Source organism: Armigeres subalbatus, unplaced genomic scaffold (genome assembly GCF_024139115.2).
Source record: "Armigeres subalbatus isolate Guangzhou_Male unplaced genomic scaffold, GZ_Asu_2 Contig857, whole genome shotgun sequence".
Lineage (NCBI taxonomy): Eukaryota > Metazoa > Arthropoda > Insecta > Diptera > Culicidae > Armigeres > Armigeres subalbatus.
This window is the reverse complement of record NW_026943653.1, coordinates 704,117-723,700: the sequence shown is the minus strand read 5'-3', so window position 1 is coordinate 723,700 and position 19,584 is coordinate 704,117. Positions and strand designations below refer to the sequence as shown.

The window sequence follows — 19,584 nt, the reverse complement described above, 5'->3', positions numbered from 1 at the left end:
TGATTAGCTACGATCCAGAATGCCTAAGACATTTTATTAAGCATATGCGGTATTTCGAAAAATTTCGTTTTAGGTGGTTCGAAACGAAATTCCGCGGAATTTCGCGGAATTTGAGCGTGGCGAAATCTGATTTCTTGATTTCGTTTCGTTTCGTAAAATCACAAAAAATTTTCTAGAAAAAATTAGCTTTTAACGAAACTTAACGGAATTCCGCGGAATTTCGAAACAAATTTAGACTTAAACCATATTGTCTCATACGGTAGTGTATTGTCAAAAATTTTGGCTGCGCCGCTGAACAAAATCATAAAGCTGTTTTTAAAACTTAATGTTATACAAATCTTCATATTAACGGTTACTGCATAATCCCATTCTGAGTCGACAAATACGTATTTAGTTTTTATCTATAAAACGTCTTCAGTGTTTTGTTAGAAATGTCAAACAGAAAACGAAAAATATCTTTAACTATTTTACCTCAATATTTTACAGGCTCAGAGTATAAATGTAATCAGATACGAATCTGATCAGTACAACTTTGTCAAAGAGGCAAAGCCATGGCGTGAATTCTTATGGAATTTGTGAATTATTTTTAAAGTGTCTCTTTCCTATTAACGGCCGATTTCTTCACCTCTTATGCCTCAAACCAGTTTTAGGCGGTTCACTAAGCACCACTTAACAGTTAAGTAGGCCCCAATGAAAACATTATTATTAAAGGAAGCACATTGATTAAACGAAGTTAGATTGATTTGAAACACGGTTTTCGTCTTCGAGTTTTCATAATAACGTTTACTATAAATATTTATTCGCTTACCAAGGCTTCACATGAATTACCTTTTCAACAAACCAAAGATTCCTTTCCCGTGGCGCTCACTGAGATGCAGAGCATTCCTCGGTCTCTTATAATTGTCAAACTAATTTCCCTCTCCTAATCCCAAATTGACTGTAAGGGCGTGAACGGCTTATACCATTACTCATGAATTTGACAGAAATAGTAAAACTCTGAATTCCGATTATTGTTGGTGGCTATAGAAAAAGTATTACATAAAGAAGGTAATTTTGTAAAACGAGGATTTGGAATTATTTACTAATGAAAGGATTTTCTGTATACAGTATCTCTCCGCTTATCCGGACCTCGCTAATCCGACGACTCGTTAGTTCGGATCTCGCTAATTGGGAATTTTCCAGAATAAAAATAATCAATACCCATTTAAATACATAATACTGTCAGTTTTCTAATTTGTGCTGTGATTTTGTTTTGGTTCATTTATACGGATTTGACAGTCGGATTAACGACAGAAACCACGTTAGTCCGGCCACAGATAACAGATATTTAGGCTAGAACAAATTTCATTGAAAATCCTGTGTAAACTTTTGAATTGATATACATTGGCCCACTCCTGCCATCTACTCAACCGATTGCGGCAGTACATACAATTCATTCATTTTTTCATTTATTTAGTTAACATCTAAACAGATAACACTGAGTCAACAATTTGACGCCACAATGCACGGTTCGAGGCCGCATCTCTCCATCCTCGGATACGCCCCACGCTCGCCAAGTCGTTCTGCACCTGGTCTGCCCATCTCGCTCGCTGCGCTCCACGCCGTCTCGTACCTGCCGGATCGGAAGCGAACACCATCTTTGCAGGGTTGCTGTCCGGCATTCTTGCAACATGTCCTGCCCATCGTACCCTTCCGGCTTTAGCTACCTTCTGGATACTGGGTTCGCCGTAGAGTTGGGCGAGCTCATGGTTCATTCTTCGCCGCCACACACCGTCTTCTTGCACACCGCCAAAGATGGTCCTAAGCACCCGTCTCTCGAATACTCCGAGTGCTTGCAAGTCCTCCTCGAGCATTGTCCATGTTTCATGTCCGTAGAGGACAACCGGTCTTATTAACGTCTTGTACATGACACATTTGGTGCGGTGGCGAATCTTTTTCGACCGCAGTTTCTTCTGGAGCCCGTAGTAGGCCCGACTTCCACAGATGATGCGCCTTCGTATTTCACGACTAACGTTGTTGTCAGCCGTTAGCAAGGATCCGAGGTAGACGAATTCCTCGACCACCTCGAAGGTATCCCCGTCTATCGTAACACTGCTTCCCAGGCGGGCCCTGTCGCGCTCGGTTCCGCCCACAAGCATGTACTTTGTCTTTGACGCATTCACCACCAGTCCAACTTTTGTTGCTTCACGTTTCAGGCGGGTGTACAGTTCTGCCACCTTTGCAAATGTTCGGCCGACAATGTCCATGTCATCCGCGAAGCAAATAAATTAGTACATACAAACGCAGCGGATTAACAACCGTCGAACGCAGCCAATGTATTTGACAGCTGCATTCGGGCTGCGTTTTCAATAACAATGATTTGCGCCATCTCCAATCGATTGCCAAACGCGGTCCCCATTTTAAATACAATTGAATTAACGGTTGCGGATGTTTACACACGTATCGGATGCCAGCCTCAATATCTGTTATCTGTGGTCCGGCCATACATTTGTCGGATCAGCGGGGGTATACTGTGATTAATTTTTACAGATAAAACTATTTTGTGATTTTAAATATTTGGAGCATGCAAATAAACGTAACATTCAATCGATCTCACTATTCTTTTAAATCGAAATAAATTTAAACTGTGCTTGCTTGTAAAATTCAGTCAAATTTAATTGAATATCGAATGTTCATTCGTTTGATGCGGTAAGCTGCAAATTTACACGTCGTTGAAGTTTCAAAATTTCTTGCTGTGTTCATAAAAGAGACTACACCCAATATTTTTTTACACGGTTGGTATTTTTAATTTCCCGGTCAACCTGATTTTTCACAGCTTTTTAAATACCACCAGGATTTTCTTTGATTTTTTGTGAATTTTTTCATGGGGTTAACTCATAGGTTCATCAACGCTGAAGGTCGTAATCAACTAAACCCACCCGTGTAAAAACAGAATTGGGTGTATTTAACATATTAGACAATTTTCAGAAAGATGGATACTATTTATCAAAAAAATTACATTCATATTTGTCTTATACCAAACAAACTGTTTACGAATGGATATTCTTTGTCTCATTCCAGACGCAGACTTCATTTCAAAAATTGAATCATATCTACAATTGGATAATATCACTTTAAGTGATCCTAGATAGGTTTTTGCTTTCATTGAAGACATTATATCTACAAGTCTAGGCAAAATGTCTACTTCAGGCTTGTAAAATGTCATCTGCATGTCGTTTGACTAATTTGTTAATAACTTTCTTCAGAAGTAAAATTCACATCATAGTTTTAGATGTACTCATAACGCTTGAGTAGGGCTATATTTTTGCTCAAGGGTTGAAGGCACATTTAAGCGCTATAAGTTCGTCATACATCAAGAATCAATAGCTAACTTCTGAAAAAAGTACTGGGAAAATTATACAAACGAATGCAAATGACATTTTACAACACTGGTCTACTTCTAAAGAAGGAATCACATCCTAAATATGATAATAAAATGAAATTAGGAACTGTACTAATGCTGGGGTATTGCTTTTTCGCCAATTGTAAACGAAGAAGCGGCGATTTATCTCAGACTGCTTATTTTGTTACTACAGTGACCAGGATAATGAAAAACCCACTTGCAGTTGTTCATACAAAATTTTCCATTTTGGAGATATACATCTCGATTGCGTGTGAACCAATGTTGTAAACTTTAAAATCAATTCAATAAAAATTCCGCGAAAAAAAATAAAAATTTCGTTTCGTTTCGTAAAATTTCGAATTGAATGGACCTTGATTTCGTATCGTTTCGAAGTTGCGGAAATAATTAATATTTCGTTTCGTTTCGTTTCGAATCAACATACACATTTTAGATTTCGTTTCGTTTCGTTTCGTTAGGAAAAAGTGTCTTATCGCATACCCTTACATTTTATACGTTTATGGAGGTCGTGGGTTCGAATGCCATCGAAGTAAAGTAGTTACCTCCAAAACATATTTTGAATTTAATTTGCACATCGTAACATTGTAATTAATATCAATATATGCTGGTCAATACGTGCAAAATAGTCAATCAACTTGAATTAAACTAATTCTAAATCTAATAGCGACATGGCGATTTACATCTGCAGATTATTCGTACCTTTGCACAGTGTCTGTGATGGGTATCAAAATTCAAAATCGCTCCAAGCCGGTGTTTCCGTGACGCTAATTCATGCTTCCATAGACAACAGACTGTAGAACGCATAGATAACGAATGGTACTTGCGAGTCACCGCACAATAACCACGCCAGAGCCGCCCATCAGTAGCCGATGGACTGGTGATCCAACCACTTCTCAGTGCTTACAAACAAACAAGTGACGTGTGTGAGAGAGCGTGATTTGGATTTGGTTTGTTTCGGTGAGTATTCCACATTCATTACCGTACAGTCGCTTGCAGTAGATATCGATTATTTAGAGCCAGCTACCACTTTGGGTTTCTGGTTTTATTTTTTGCGCTACTGCTTATCAATTACATGTTGGTATGTGGTAAAGCAAAGTTGTCATAATAAGTTACAGAACTGTCATATAGTAAAGCGATGAAACATAGATATTTCGCCGCATGAGAGTGCTGTTCCTACGACGCTTGATCAAGCGACCGTATCTAGTGGGTGGGACAGAAAGAGGGGATGTTTCATTTTAATTGGATCGCTGAACTGGAAAAAAAAAAGATAGAGATAGAGCAACTCAAATTTTTTTTTTCAATTTTCAAATTCTAATTGAAAATCTTTATTTTAATTTTAATATAAACAGACAAAATATCGATTTTATTTTTCACAAATAAATCCACTTAGGGACGCTTTTCTCGTATAGACGTATTTTAAAATTAAGTCATATACGTATTTAAGAGATAAAAAAGGAAAAAGCCCTTTTTCACAATTTTTTTTATTGGAGATTTTTTTGTGTATCAACATTTTTCTAAGAGAAAACATTTGAGAGAAAAAACGTCCCGTATCAGTCTAGTAACTCCAGCTTTAGTAATAGCCGTCGAATTTTTAAAACACGTTTTACATGGAGGATTACAAAAAAAATCTAATCAATTTCGTCAAAAGTCGGCACCCAATGAAAAGAATAAAAATAGTTTTTTAAGTGCGTAAGCGATTACTCGATGAGATCAATTCTTGTAGATGTCGCTTCAATGCGCTTCCATCATCCTATCCCGCTGTCAGAGCAACGAAGTAATACACAGAGAAGAAATGTATCAAAACAGAGCAGATTGCGCGCAAGTCCGTGAGATAATTGCGCGGAACTCGCGAGAGTATTGCATGTATAATGGGATGACGGCTGCATTGCTGATAGCAGGGTAAACGGCACTATCGTTCAACTTCGTTTTATGAAAAAATGTGTTATCTGTTATTTCATTTTTGTATGTTATGTAATCTTATGAGAATGTAATAAAAATATTTAAATCAAATAGAAATAAATTACAAAATTTATTAAAACTGATTTAATTTCGTTATATTTTTAGATTAGTGCTCATAACTGAACCAAATAATGGAAGGCAACCGTGAGTTGTTGATTCCCCGCGTGGAAAAAGGCGTTAACAATGCTTCTACTTCGCCCATCAAGACACCGTTGTCGCAGTTCAAGCAGACCAATAAACAATCGACAGGATCAGCAACAGGTGAGTGACAAAACGATCATACGGTTTAATTTACATAACATTTGAAACTCATATTTAATTAATATAAAAAGTTCAACAAAACAATATTATGGTTGGATGGCGCGAAACTTTCTTCAACAAAGATGTTTCTTTTGTCATACTTTTTTGAGCAACCATTCGTCTCCATGCTCCATGCGCTCCTTCGCGCGCCGCGTTTTTGTTTCTAAATCCATAGTAGTGGCGACATGTTCGAGAATCTGAAATACACGTCGAAGGAAGACACTGCGATAAATTCATTCACATGGATGGCAGAAAAACTCGAAATATCAAAACTAATGAACGATTCAAATCAATCGTGAGTTGAAATGCACCCAACCCAGCACCTGAAAACTCATGGCTGAGTTGAATTATCCATTTGATCCATCGAAGGTTTTGTTTTGTTTTCCTATTGAAAACAATGAATAACGTTCGACGCATAGAACAATCGATACTGTTGCATGTATTAACAATAAATAGTCTAAATTAATGATTTTGTGTGTGTTACTTCTACGTGAAATTAAACGATTTACAATGATATGGAAATGCTAATATCATCTTCCAAACTTAGACGTACATGTTCATGATAGAATTAGAGGCGAAAGTATAGAATTGATAGTTCCGTTTGGATACGGCAGGCATGAAGAATGTTTTTTTTATAGAAGTCGATTTGAAAGCGAGCGGAGGGCAATATTTGTGATGGCACATATCACACGACCTTCCTTCTGCCAAGCTCCCGTATGAAGGGGGAGGGAAGAATATCAGTGTGGAAGCTGATATATCCCCACTGGCAAAAGGAAGGTGGTTTGACTTGCTCATATGCCATGTGTGGAAGGATTTTCTATCGACGAGTACTGTCTCCAAATTTCTAATATGACATCAGCATTTACTCGAATAGGATTTTTATTGCACAGTTCTGTTTTCTCATTGCGTCCTTCAAATTGATTTTAACCTGTAAGTTCCCAGGACGAACGTTTAATTTTGAAAACGATGTTTTGCTCATACTAATTAGGATTTTCGGCTTTCAGTCACATGAAAATGTTGATAACTTCAAATCATTGCCAACGTTTCGATCCGGGGCAATGATGAAGATCCAAACGTCCGCTAGCTTAGGATGTGTTTTATGAAGTTATCGGGTCGATTGCATTTGAATAGTTAATGGTTTGCGAAACGTAACGGTCTTTCACTTAAGTGGCGATTTCTCTAGTAAATTCCTTACGAACTTCAAACTGCGCGTACTCAGTCTAGTTACATCCAAATTATCTAAAAATTTAGGAGAATCAATAAAATAGCAAATATCACCGTTTAAGCATAGAGGAGCGAAAAAGTCAAAAATTGAATCACTCTAGTGGGACAAATTATCGAATCCCTGTACTATTTCATTTAATTCCAAGTAAATACATTCCACTACAAGCTTTAAAAAAGTTTCATAGCTAAAAAGTTGAAAAGCAGACCAAGTTTCAATTGTAATGTTAAGTCATAGAAGAAGAAGAAGAGGAACACTTCGAACACTCCGTTCCCAAGAAGGAAGGACGGGTAAGATAGAGCATGCCGGGCACTCATCCAGTGGACATGGTGAATTTCCGAAATCACGAATCATTTTCTTATTTCGGGAAACGGATTTGAACCCGAAATAGTAGATTTATTGTGATTAAATCGATTCAGTGTAAATACAGGTTGATATGAAGTATTGATCATATGAGCATTTTCAAGCATGTGATTAGCATGTGAAACATGTCTTTTGTATGTTCCTTTAAGTATACCATTTGTAGAGGAAATTATATGTTGATCGAGACAGGCAGAATTATGATTTCTTATACCTGGCCATGTCCATTTTATATAAAAATAAAAAGATTTGAAGTGTTAGTAAACAACATCATTTCCCGAATTATATTACTAAAAAGTAACAGTTCTGAAATTAAAAAATTTCCGGGTTATAAGAATGACTAGCGCTGCCCAACAATCATCTATCAGTATCTGAAAAAAATAATCTTGTTCTGCAAGCATAGTTATTTCAAAATTTTCGAATTATGAAGTTCAATTAGACAAGAGGGGAACGAGACAGAGCCTAATGGCCTATTGAGATTACGAGCATTTACAAGGTATATGACGTGATAAATAGCAATAAGAAATAAAATGAAAATAAAATGAATGAATTTTGACATCAAGTTACTCTTTATGTGAAGTAAGTGATGTGATGTGAAGTAAGTTACTAAGTTTTGTCGCTAACGGATTTCTAGCTAATCGCATGAATTGTAAATTTTGTCACCAAGCATTTATAAGGAGAAGCGAACTTACAGGGGTTAGACAAAAAGGTTGAGATAGGCAAAATTATTTCGAAATTCAAATCATCATAACTTTGCGTAGAATGATCCGATTTTGATAAAATCAGGACCATCAGAACCGGACGCTTTTCTTGTTAACTGCCCCTCTGCAAAACTTAAGATTGGTCCTTGGCCACCGTAGATGTTACGGGTTTTCCGAAGGTATGTTCAAGATGCATTTTTTCCACTGCTTGTCATTTTATGTGACGTTAACTTTCGTCATGTTTTATGCTTTCTCCAAAAACTAGAACTAATATGCCGGCCAATGGTGGCTGTAGATCGAGAATCCATCAAAACTACGCAGAGATATGGCCATTTTCGTAAAAACGGTTTCGGGAACATAATGAAATGATAACAGATTGGAGTAATGCAAATATAGGTATCTATCTTCATGGCTTTGCGAGAAGATGATTACAGAAACATTTCCAGAATGATAGTGTCCACTGCCACCTTTAAAGCAGGTTCCAAGGGCCTTCCAGGAGGGACCGGTTTTGGCACCGTCTGGAACTATGCGTATATGGGTGGCAAAATATAGGATCTTCATTAAAGATACATTATGGTGACTGTAAGACTCTCTGGCCAATTTGTAACAGGTTCCGGGTGTTCTGCGAAAGTGACATTTGTTCAGGGTGTATGGCCAATCCCGTACCGATTTTACCAAAATGGCCATATATATATGCGTATACCAAACGAATTTTCGATCTGCAGCCAGCATTGGTCAGTATATTAGTTCTAGTTTCCAGGGAGAGTGTACATCATGATGGCAGTAAACATCAGATAAAACGACAAGCAGAAGAAAAAATGCATTTTTAACATATCCTCGGAAAACCCGGAACATCTCCGGTGGCCAAGGCCCAATCTGAGGTTTTGCATGGGGAAGAAGAGTTTCCGCGTCCGAAGGTCCCAGTTTCATCGAAATCGGATCATTCTACGCAAAGTTATGCTGATTGGAACTTCGACAAAATTTTGCCTATCTCAACCTTTTTGTCTAACCCCTGTATGTCACACAAACGTCAAATCTGAAACAACCCACAGGCAAGTTGGGGAAGACCCATAAAGTACTTATTATTTAATCAGACTAAGGCCGAAGTGGCCTGTGCGGTGTATAAGAGTCTTCTCCATTCGGCTCGGTCCATGGCTACACGTCGCCAACCACGCAGTCTACGGAGGGTCCGCAAGTCATCTTCCACCTGATCGATCCACCTTGCCCGCTGCGCACCTCGCCTTCTTGTGCCCGTCGGATCGTTGTCGAGAACCATTTTCACCGGGTTACTGTCCGACATTCTGGCTACGTGCCCGGCCCATCGCAGTCGTCCGATTTTCGCGGTGTGAACGATGGATGGTTCTCCCAACAGCTGATGCAATTCGTGGTTCATTCGCCTCCTCCACGTACCGTCCGCCATCTGCACCCCACCATAGATGGTACGCAGCACTTTCCTTTCGAAAACTCCAAGTGCGCGTTGGTCCTCCACGAGCATCGTCCAGGTCTCGTGTCCGTAGAGGACTACCGGTCTAATTAGCGTTTTGTAGATTGTCAGTTTGGTACGTCGGCGAACTCTATTCGATCGGAGCGTCTTGCGGAGTCAAAGTACGTACGATTTCCAGCCACTATGCGTCTCCGAATTTCTCTGCTGGTGTCATTTTCGGCAGTCACCAGTGAGCCCAAGTACACAAATTCTTCTACCACCTCGATTTCGTCACCACCGATGCAAACTCGCGGTGGGTGGCTCACATTGTCTTCTCTTGAACCTCTTCCTATCATGTACTTCGTCTTCGACGTGTTGATGACTAGTCCGATCCGCTTAGCTTCCCTCTTCAGTCTGATGTAGGCTTCCTCCATCTTCTCAAAGTTACGTGCCATAATATCTATGTCGTCGGCGAAACCAAATAGCTGGACGGACTTATTGAAAATTGTACCACTCGTGTTAATCTCTGCTCTTCGTATTACCCCTTCCAAAGCGATCTTGAATAGCAAACACGAAAGACCATCACCTTGCCGTAACCCTCTGCGGGTTTCGAAGGGACTCGAGGACCCATAAAGTACGTCATGCACAAATTGGAGATTTTCAATCCCCTCCCCCCTTCGTCACCCACCCTTTTGTAACAAATCCCTAAAATTTTTGTATGGATCGTCACGCTGCTCAGAAACCCTCTCCCCCGAGAGTCGTGACGTATTTTGTGGATGACCTCTTGGCGGCATTTGCGTTCGCCGAAGACTGGATCATTACGTACCATAACGTTCACCGAAAGAGCAGGACTGCCTCTTTGTTATGATGACTCCGCGCGAAGCCGGTACAGACTCCATCCATTGCAATGGTTGCGATCAAGATGCATACACCACTAGGTGTTCCAATCTGCCAAATTCACGATTCAGCCATCTTGGATTTTAGTATGGGAGAGCCAGCCGGTTTGTTTTCGTTTTGCACTGAAAATGAATTTATCACCCCCGCCTTCTTCGCTTCCATAAACTTGGCAGATTGGGACACCTAGTAATGTATTCATCTTGGTTGCGATCGTCACATGTGCAAGAGAAATTGTCTTCCATTTGGCCATTGAAAGCCATTATTTCGTGTTTGTTTTTGCCACTGAAGGTTAAATAAATGTTCTTTTTTCATCAATTCATAGACATCATTTTTTTCATTTCTTGCGGCTTTATCAGGTTGCTCACTACTATGTGTATTGCCGCCAAATTTTCCCGTTTGTGTAAAACATTATAGTTACTTCGAAGAAGAGTTAGCTAAGGTCTGTAGCTTTCCATTGGTGTTCATTCCAACAAATATTGGAAGCCGAAAAAGGCATAATTTCGTAGAAAATAAGCTTCTCCAGCTGAAAATCTGAACAAACTTAAGCTGAAATTGTTTGTTTGGATGTTACTGCATAATGTTTTGATAACCCAAACCTAAACGAGGACTGTTTTCTTTATACACAACAACACATTTGCTCAACAGAAAAAAAAACATTGTTCTATCTGATAGTAACGTCATACAAACGAAATATTAAGCCTTAAAAGAGTATTAGTCGCTTCATATTTCAAGGTCAATCTTGAAGCTAGCATATTTTGCAATTACAATAGAACATCCGCCATTACGCATTTTTGTTGCAAGTACCCCCAGAGACCAGTAAAGGTACCTCCAGAGGTACATGTGCTTCAGGTTGAGAACCACTGACTTAGTGGTTACTGCCATGTCTACGCAACGTCCATCCTTGTATGCTGTTATTATTCGATTGATTCACTTCTACTTTATCGACATCTAAGAAAAGAACATCGCAAATCTTCGTGTTGTTATTTAATTCATTTTAATCCATCAAGAGTAGTCCATTGTTCGAAGCCATAATTCGTATGCTTCTGAGAGAAACAATATCTCCGTTAGGGAAGATCCATTAATTACGTAAACCAAAAATTGGCCATTTTAAACACCCCCTCCCCCCATTTCTCACTTTTTGTGTGTATCATTGAACATTTTTGTACGGATTGTCACACTTCGGTCAACCCCCCTCTCCCCTCTGAGCGTTACGTAATTTATGGATGCTCCCTTACGATTATATTCATTCTCAATGGGTTGATTATATAACGATCAATTTCAATCCAATTCAATCAATTTTGTCGAGAAAATACCTAAAGTAGAGTACTGCCCTTTACCCAATTTTATACATGGTTGAAGGAATACTTCGATACTGTTTGTTCGACCATTTAATCGAGTTTTCTCCATGATTATACAACAAAGTCACAAATTGGCCATCTTTGGAAACCACGTACTTCTTCCTGTATTTTTTCAACAACACGAGCTAAGTAAACCACAACCCGCATAAGGGTGAAGCCGAGGTAGATCATTTGCTTTCTTGAGCTGAAAAATCAACTTTAATCTTAAACCAGTATTCTCGGTTTATGTATATACACACTCAAAAATTCTGAATACGCTATGGAAATATTTTAAACCATAATTGTTTGTTCAATTGCCTCTAATTTTACATCCATCTTTTCCTTGTACGCAATATTGAATACAAGCTCCATAGTATTGACAACCTGTAATTTTAAAATGTGATGGAATCGAATCGAATGAAGCATTTTTTGTTACATCATATATGTATGTATTGTCATTTGAAGCATTTTTAATCAACCAAATATTATATCATCGCTACAAAATTATGAAATATGTTAAGAAGCGGCACATGTCGCCACTCTTAATTACATACAATCTGATGTGTAACTGTAAGGAATGTACGAATGTAAATAACAATGGAAATAAAAAATTACGCTGTTCTAATCGAACTAGAACAGTAGTGAAAGATATGATCAGCTCAGTGATGCCCAATGGGCGAAAGAGCTATAAAAAATTATATTACTTTAAGAGGCTTGGAAACCTCCTTTGGAGGGTTCGACATTCTTCCTTTAGCCAGCCCCTTTTCAAGTGGTTCGGAAGCCTCTTTTCAAAAGGGTCGGAAGTCCCCTTTAAGGAAAGTAGGAAACCCCTTTTCAAGTGGCTCGGAAACTTTCTTTCGAGGGCTCGGAATTCTTCCTTCGAGAAGCTTGGAAACCTACTTTCCAAAGGCTCAGCAACGTCATTTCAAGAGGCTTGAAAGACCCCTTTCATGAGGCTCGGAAACTTCCTTCCGAGAGGCTCGGAATTATTTCAGCCAACCTCCACAAGTGGTTCGGAAACCTCTTTTCAGAAGGGTTGGAAGCACAGTTTTTGCAAAAGGTTGGAAGCCCCCTTACAAGAGACTCTGAAGCCAATTTTCAAGAGGCTCGGAAGCCCCTTTTCAAATGGCTAGGAAACTTTCTTTCGAGTGGCTCGGAATTCTTTCAAGAAGCTTGGAACCCTACTTTCAAGCGGCTAAGTCACGTCTTTTTATGATAGTTAAAGCCTTCTTTCAAGAGGGCTTCTGAGCCCAAGTGGCTCGGAAACTCCCTTTCGAGGGGCTCATAATCCTTCTTTCAGCCAGCCCCCTTTGAAGTGATTCGGAAGCCTCTTTTCAAAGGAGTCGGAAGAAGCCTTCTTTCAAGAGATTCGGAAGCCCCCTTTCAAAAAAATAGGAAGCTCTCATTCAAAAGGCTCAGATGCCCTTTTTTCAAGAGAATCACAGGCCTCCTTTTCAAGAGGGTTAGAAGCCTTCTTTCAAAAGACCAGGAAGCCATTTTTCAAGAGGCTCGGAAGCCCTTTTTCAAGTGGCTCGGAAACCCAATCGAGGGGCTCGGAATTCTTCTTTCAAGAAGCTTGGAAGCCTACTTTCAAAAGGCTTAGCAAAGTAATTTTAAGATAGTCAAATACTCCTTTCAAGAGGCTCAGAAGCCCACTTTCAAAAGGCTCGGAAGCCCCCTTTCAAGTGACTCGAAAACTTCCTATGGAGGGGCTCGGAATTCTTCCTTTGAGAAGCTTAGAAGCCTACTTTCAAAAGGCTCAGAAACGTCATTTCAAGATGCCCAAAGCCTCAATTCGAGAAGCTCGGAAGACCCCTTTCATGAGGCCTGTAAGCTCCTTTTTAAAAGGCTCAGAAACCTCCGTTCGAGGGGCTCATAATTTATTTAGCCAACTTCTACGAGTGGCTCGGAAGCCTCTTTTAAAAAGAATCGGAAGCCCAGTTTCAGGTGGCTTGGAAGCCCCCTTCTCAAGAGTATGGAAGCCTCCTTTCTAGAGTCTCGGAAGCCCACTTTCAAGAGGCTTGGAAACTTCCTTTCGAGTGGCTCGGAATTTTTCTTTCAAGAAGCTTGGAAGCCTACTTTCAAAAGGTTCAGAAACGTCATTTCAAGATGCTCAGAAGTCTCTTTTCAATAGGTTCTAAAACACTCTTTCAAGGTAATCTTATGAATTACACTTAGGGGGTACCTCAATTAATATAAAAACACGAAGAGTACCTGTCAAGAAAAAGGTTGAGAGCCGCTGTACTAGGTAAACAAAAAACATGACTGAGGAGGAGGGCAGTGAAAAATTTTAAAAAGTAGTGGACGTCAGATTTGAATCGCCTCTTAGAGAAAAACACCAATTGTTGGCAACCTAGTCCGTTATTTGAGAATATTCACTTCTGTTGTAATTTAACCACAGCCAAAAACTTTTTCAGACTAGATAAATTTACAACTCACAAGTCCTCTCCAAACAAGAAAAGCGGACGCATGGTGCGTTGTTCCGTCGCGGAGTAACAAGCATTTCTTGCCCAGTACGGTAACAAGATGTCATCAATTTTAACCTCTCTCGTATACTATTACCCACTGTAAGCGTAAAGGCCAAGATATCCCTTCGAATCCAAAGTGACACTTAGTGTTGTTAAAAAGCCTTAGAGACCCGAAAATCGACTTAGTTCGAGGTTTGTGTGTGCGCGTGTATAAATAAGTATTTGAAATTCACTCATTTTAGATACTTATTATTTACCGATATAGTTGCACTACCAGAAATAATGTTCTATTGTTTCCTGTGATAATATTCATAACTGTAAAAAAAACTTGAAAACAATGATATTAATGTAATCCATTTATCGAGCACGCGTGCTGTCGTATTTTGTACAAAACTGTCTAAAAATATAGAAGGTTGTATCGGAGACACGACCGCCAATTGGACGCAGGATTTCGTAAACAGTAAAATATTCGGTTTTGAAATTGTTGAACAACAATAACAGCAATAAAAACAGTGTCTTGGAAGACAATTTCAAATCAAACCGTTTTTTTCTTAAAATGCTTGTAGGTCTTGAATACGGGATGCACTGTCGTCTCACCTATTGCAACCGCTTTTTTTTTCAATGGAATCTCATGCTACATAAGCGTTGTGCTGCTTATTATGAACTTGGCTGTTCTGGTTCACTTCAATAGAATGCGCAATGTGAGCGACCTTCACTTGACTGCTACTGACGCCAACTGAGCCACTCAATAACTTGGGACGTCATCAATGCAAATAAATTTCTCACCGTTTCCTTCCGACGTGCGCTTGCGTTGCTACTAACGGAGAATTTTCTCCGTCGCCAAAAGATTATGATTTGCTCTTTGAAAACTATTTGTCTCGGCTCAACCTTTTCTCCTGTGAAATGATGGTCCTGAAAAGAACAAATTTGTTCAATTCAATCTATATTGAGTTTTTCCAATCACAAGCAGCAATAAACCTAAAATCAGAATCTAGAGAAAATTTTACTTCATTGCTACTACCGCCAATGTCAGCCACTCGATGATAAACGCGATAGACGCCATCCACGCAAATACATTGTTGCTACAGAATTGGCAAAACGATAGGAACGAATCACCGAACAACCAAACATTATAGCACTAAAAGCCGACGGTAAAAATGCAGCGAAAAAGGCGACGGACAGCATTACTGTCGTAATCTGAGAAAGTGACGTAACCGCCAAATTACAACATGCAGGTTTTGCTTTTTTCTGTTAAAGAGCTCGATGACTTTTCCTACGTAACTTTTCCAGATTACGGCAGAGCATTGCTCAGAAAAATGTTTTTAAGGGTGACAAACAACCGAAGCGGACGCTACAGCAGCGGAATCAGAAGAGCGCGTCGAAAAGGCGACACAGCTATAATGTATTCGCAAAAAATATCATCTCAATAAAAACAAAATATTCGTCATCCATGCGAATATTTTGTATTTATTGTTTTCCTCCGACGAGCGCTTTCACTGCTTCCAACTCGAAATTTCTGCCGTTGCCAAGCGGTTTTTTTTATTCATGTATTTATTTGGTAGGCACTCTGTGTTCTTGACCGCTATTGTGCCGAGATCTATTATAGTATTCTGCTGTACAGAATCCACACAGAATCTATTTTTAGATATCCATTATTCGTTATTGTTGTCGTTGCTAGTTCATCTTGTCGTGAGTCCATTGTGTCCGTTTGTCCATGTCGAGTATCCAATGATCGTTGCATTGTTCGGTTGCCATTTAATCCGGGTAACGTTGGAGGAATGCCTCCGAGAAGAACAAGTTGTCAGTCGTCATCAGGCAGCCGTGATGGTAAGGCGCGTACCCCAAAACGCCACCGTATGGGCTGCGGATCCGGCGACTGACGAGGGTTTGGTGGAGGGGCTGGGAATCGAACCCATGATCATTCGCTTATAAGGCGAACGTGTAGCCAACTACGCTACGGGACCCCCCTATCGCCAAGCGGTTATGATTTGCAGTTTGAAGAACATTTTTCGGCTCTACCTTCTCTCCTGTAAATTGGTGGATCTGGAAAGAATCTTTCTACAATTTACAACGCGCCTTTCCAATCCCTCATAGCAGCCGAATGTTAGTCTAAACTTTGCGTAAAAATTTCACTGGATTGCTTCTGCTGTCCGACAGTCACTCAATAATTTTTCCACTAAGTCACCACCATATAGAATACATTCTCAGTACAGCCACTAATGTCCGAAAAGAACCGATTTTCTTTTCACAATACGCCACTAACAGCAACCAAATGATGATAGTCTAAATATTGCGTACAAATTTCTCTTGAGTGGTGTTGCTGCTGCTGGCGACGGCCTCTCGATGATCCGCTTTCCGCTGGGACTACTGTTATCGGCGTCATCGTTGCCACAGTACTGTGCGGCCCTCGTGTCCGCTCTCCATGAAATCTTAATTGAACTGAGGATTAGAACCCAGCCCGTAAGTTGCACGATTTTGATGTCTGTGCTAGCGATGCACGTACGGATTGGTTGGTTTACCGATTTGTAACAGTGCTTTTCAACAGTTTAGCGCATTTAAACCATAGTTTTGAATAGTTGGCCAAAATCTAAAAAATTTTATCGATCGATTAATACCAAAATCTCCCAAAAGATGGCTGAGTTATTAGCCCATATTTCCTAACCACTTTTCGTGACGGTCTCAAATTTGAATCTGCAAAATAAGGCGTCATTTATGACTCAGGTGTGCGCACGTACTATAAAGTCCCAATTGTATGCTTCCTTAAAAGCTTGTCCACATGTGTTAGATGTATTGGTATTCAGCTAGTAATAAAATATAAATTGAATTTTTTATTAACGGTAGCCGTTGACATGAAGTTATCTATGCTTCTCACACAAGGTATAATTTTAACAAATACTTTAGAATATCGTGCCATCCAAGAAGAAAAGTATTAGTGATTCTGGATTGGATTGTATACTGGTCTATCAATGGCTTTATCTAAATTCTATAATCGTTTCAATGCATTTTACTTAATATGTATTATCCTATCAGTACAATAACACTGTTGAACTATTTCTGGTTAAAAAATATAATTTCGGCAGTATAGTTGTGGCCGATGGGGTAGTAAAACTCGTCAACGTCTCTTCAGCGAACAAATGTATTACGCAATGTTGTTGCTTTTAAGCTACGAATAAACTCTGGTTAAGTTACATACAGTTCATTGAGTGTTCTTATTCATTTACTCACAGTTTCGGTGACATACATTATGAACTCCCCTTTCCTGACCTCAAGAGTGTGCAATTAAATCTACTTGACGAGCCTAGTATATAGAATTCTTTGCTATCAAATCTATAAAATTCACTTGACCTTGTTTACCTTTTAGGCTATAGATGAGCTAATTACCACCAATCCGTACTAATAACTTTATCCGTACTACTAGCTATAAGAATCAATGATATTTTATAAGTTTAGGCACTATCAAATTCATTGAGTTGATACTCACAATTACTTATTAATTTATATCCAACTGGAGTTCTGGAAACTTTCTTAATTATAATCTGGAAACGTATACCTAGTAGCGATAACAATTTTTCAATGTTGCTAATCATCTCATCTGACACATTGTAGCTACATATACATCGACCTGCGACCGTGCGATCGAAGGGTGATCCTGATCGCCACCATCTATTGCACACATAGCCATGTGACCGTCTGTGTTGCCAGTGCTTACATTCCCCGACCCGTAAGGATTCCCGGCTCCGGCAGCCTTACCACTTTACAGCACATCTAGCACTGCTAACTTCGCTACTGCTCGTCGTAGAACTCCACCTGCAGCCACTTGCACATCAGCCTGTCTGATTCGTCCATCTGCTCCGGAAATTAGCTTTACCACTTTACCTCGTACCCAGCTATTACGTTCCTTTTCGTTTACGATGAACACCAGCGACCCTTCTGCTATCGGCTGAACGTCCTCGAACCATTTCGTTCTCCTGGTGATGGTTGGTAGATATTCGCGAATCCACCTAGTCCAGAAACGGTCAAGCATCAGTTGGCATTGATCCCAGTCACTCCGAAGATCTATCTTATCGCTCGTAGGTTTCTTGATTGTTTGCTTAACCCTCGAAGAACTCAACAAAAGAAAATGGTTGGGAGTTAAGGCTTCTTGGTCCGAGCTATCCAGCGGTATGTATGTTAGAGGTCTAGAATTCACCATTGATTCAGCTTCTGTACACAGTGTCTGGAATACTTCCTCAGTGGGCGCCCGCAGATGACGTATTCCATCCATCGCTGCCTTGACGGATCGCACCATGCGCTCCCACGCTCCTCCCATATGTGGAGAGGCCGGCGGAATGAACGACCACTTGGTGTTGGCATCGGTAAACGTCTCCGCTAACCCTGTATTCACAGAGGTCATTTGCTTGGTTAACTCTCGACACGTTCCTTGAAAATTTGTCCCATTATCGGTGTAGATTTCAGTTGGTGCACCCCGTCGATCTATAAACCGCCGCAATGCTAACTTGCACGATTCCGTGGACAATGATGCCACTACTTCTAGGTGCACTGCGCGGGTAACCAGGCATGTAAACAAGGCTACCCACCTTTTTACGTTGCTTCGTTGAACCTTGATGGCGAATGGCCCAAAATAATCGATGCCTACTCGGGAGAATGACCGTTCATACGGAGTTACTCGTGCCGCAGGAAGAGGAGCCATTCTTGGAGTCTTCGGTTTGGCTCTTTGAATTGTGCAAAATGTACAACGCCTTGTTACGTCACGCACCAGCACACGCAAGCTTGATACATAGAATTTCTGCCTCATCTCGTTCACCACTGTTTCACCAAACCCGTGTCCTAGACGCCTGTGGTACCAATCAACTAGAAGTTTAGTAACGTAATGTCCTTTCGGAAGGATAATTGGGTACTTTGCCTCATAGGAGGCGAAGGGCGATGCTTCAATGCGACCTTCCATCCTTATCACTCCGAATTCATCCAAGAAGGGTGAGAGCATGCGTAAAACGCCTGACTTAATCTGCCGTCTTGCTGTATCCTTCGAGTTTCTAGTCAACTGCACTATTTCATCTCCATATTCGTCAGATTGTGTTAATCGCCAAAGGGCATTTTCAGCACGCTTGTAATTTTCTTGACTCAGTATGCTTCTTCTGTCACCTCTTCTGGTACGGCAGCAATCAATGAAATGGAAAACGTAAGCCATACTTCTTAACATGCGTTCCCATTTTGAAAACCTAGAGACGTCGATAATAGAAGGTCGTACTATCTCCTGGTGCATGTGAACCGGACGCAGCTCCTCAGTCGTTTCTTTTGGTTGGGCAACTTGCTGAGGCCATAATTTTTCTGGCAGATACAAGAACTCTGGTCCTTCAAACCATCGACTGTCAGGCTCAACGGCAGGCTCTTTTGTCCATTTCGTTGCTTCGTCTGCCACATTTAGTTTCGTGGGAACCCACCGCCATTCGGAGATATTGGTACTTTCAAGGATTTCTCCTATCCTGACTGCTACGTATTGCCGATACTTCCGTGTGT

General features: G+C 40.2%; 1 protein-coding gene across 4 annotated transcripts in view; it reads left to right on the top strand.

Moving 5' to 3' along the window:
* LOC134204727 (cytochrome b5 reductase 4-like) overlaps positions 1-19,584 on the top strand; it is a 280,937-nt gene that overhangs the window by 84,741 nt on the left and 176,612 nt on the right. For 2 of the 4 annotated variants that reach the window (XM_062679518.1, XM_062679516.1), the window contains exon 2: positions 5,465-5,620. In XM_062679518.1, the coding sequence (XP_062535502.1) occupies positions 5,491-5,620 (130 nt within the window). In that variant the 5' untranslated portion in view covers positions 5,465-5,490. Of the gene's footprint in view, positions 1-4,226; positions 4,358-5,279; positions 5,388-5,464; positions 5,621-19,584 lie in introns of those variants that run through there. The other 2 variants (XM_062679517.1, XM_062679519.1) reach the window with 2 other exon arrangements.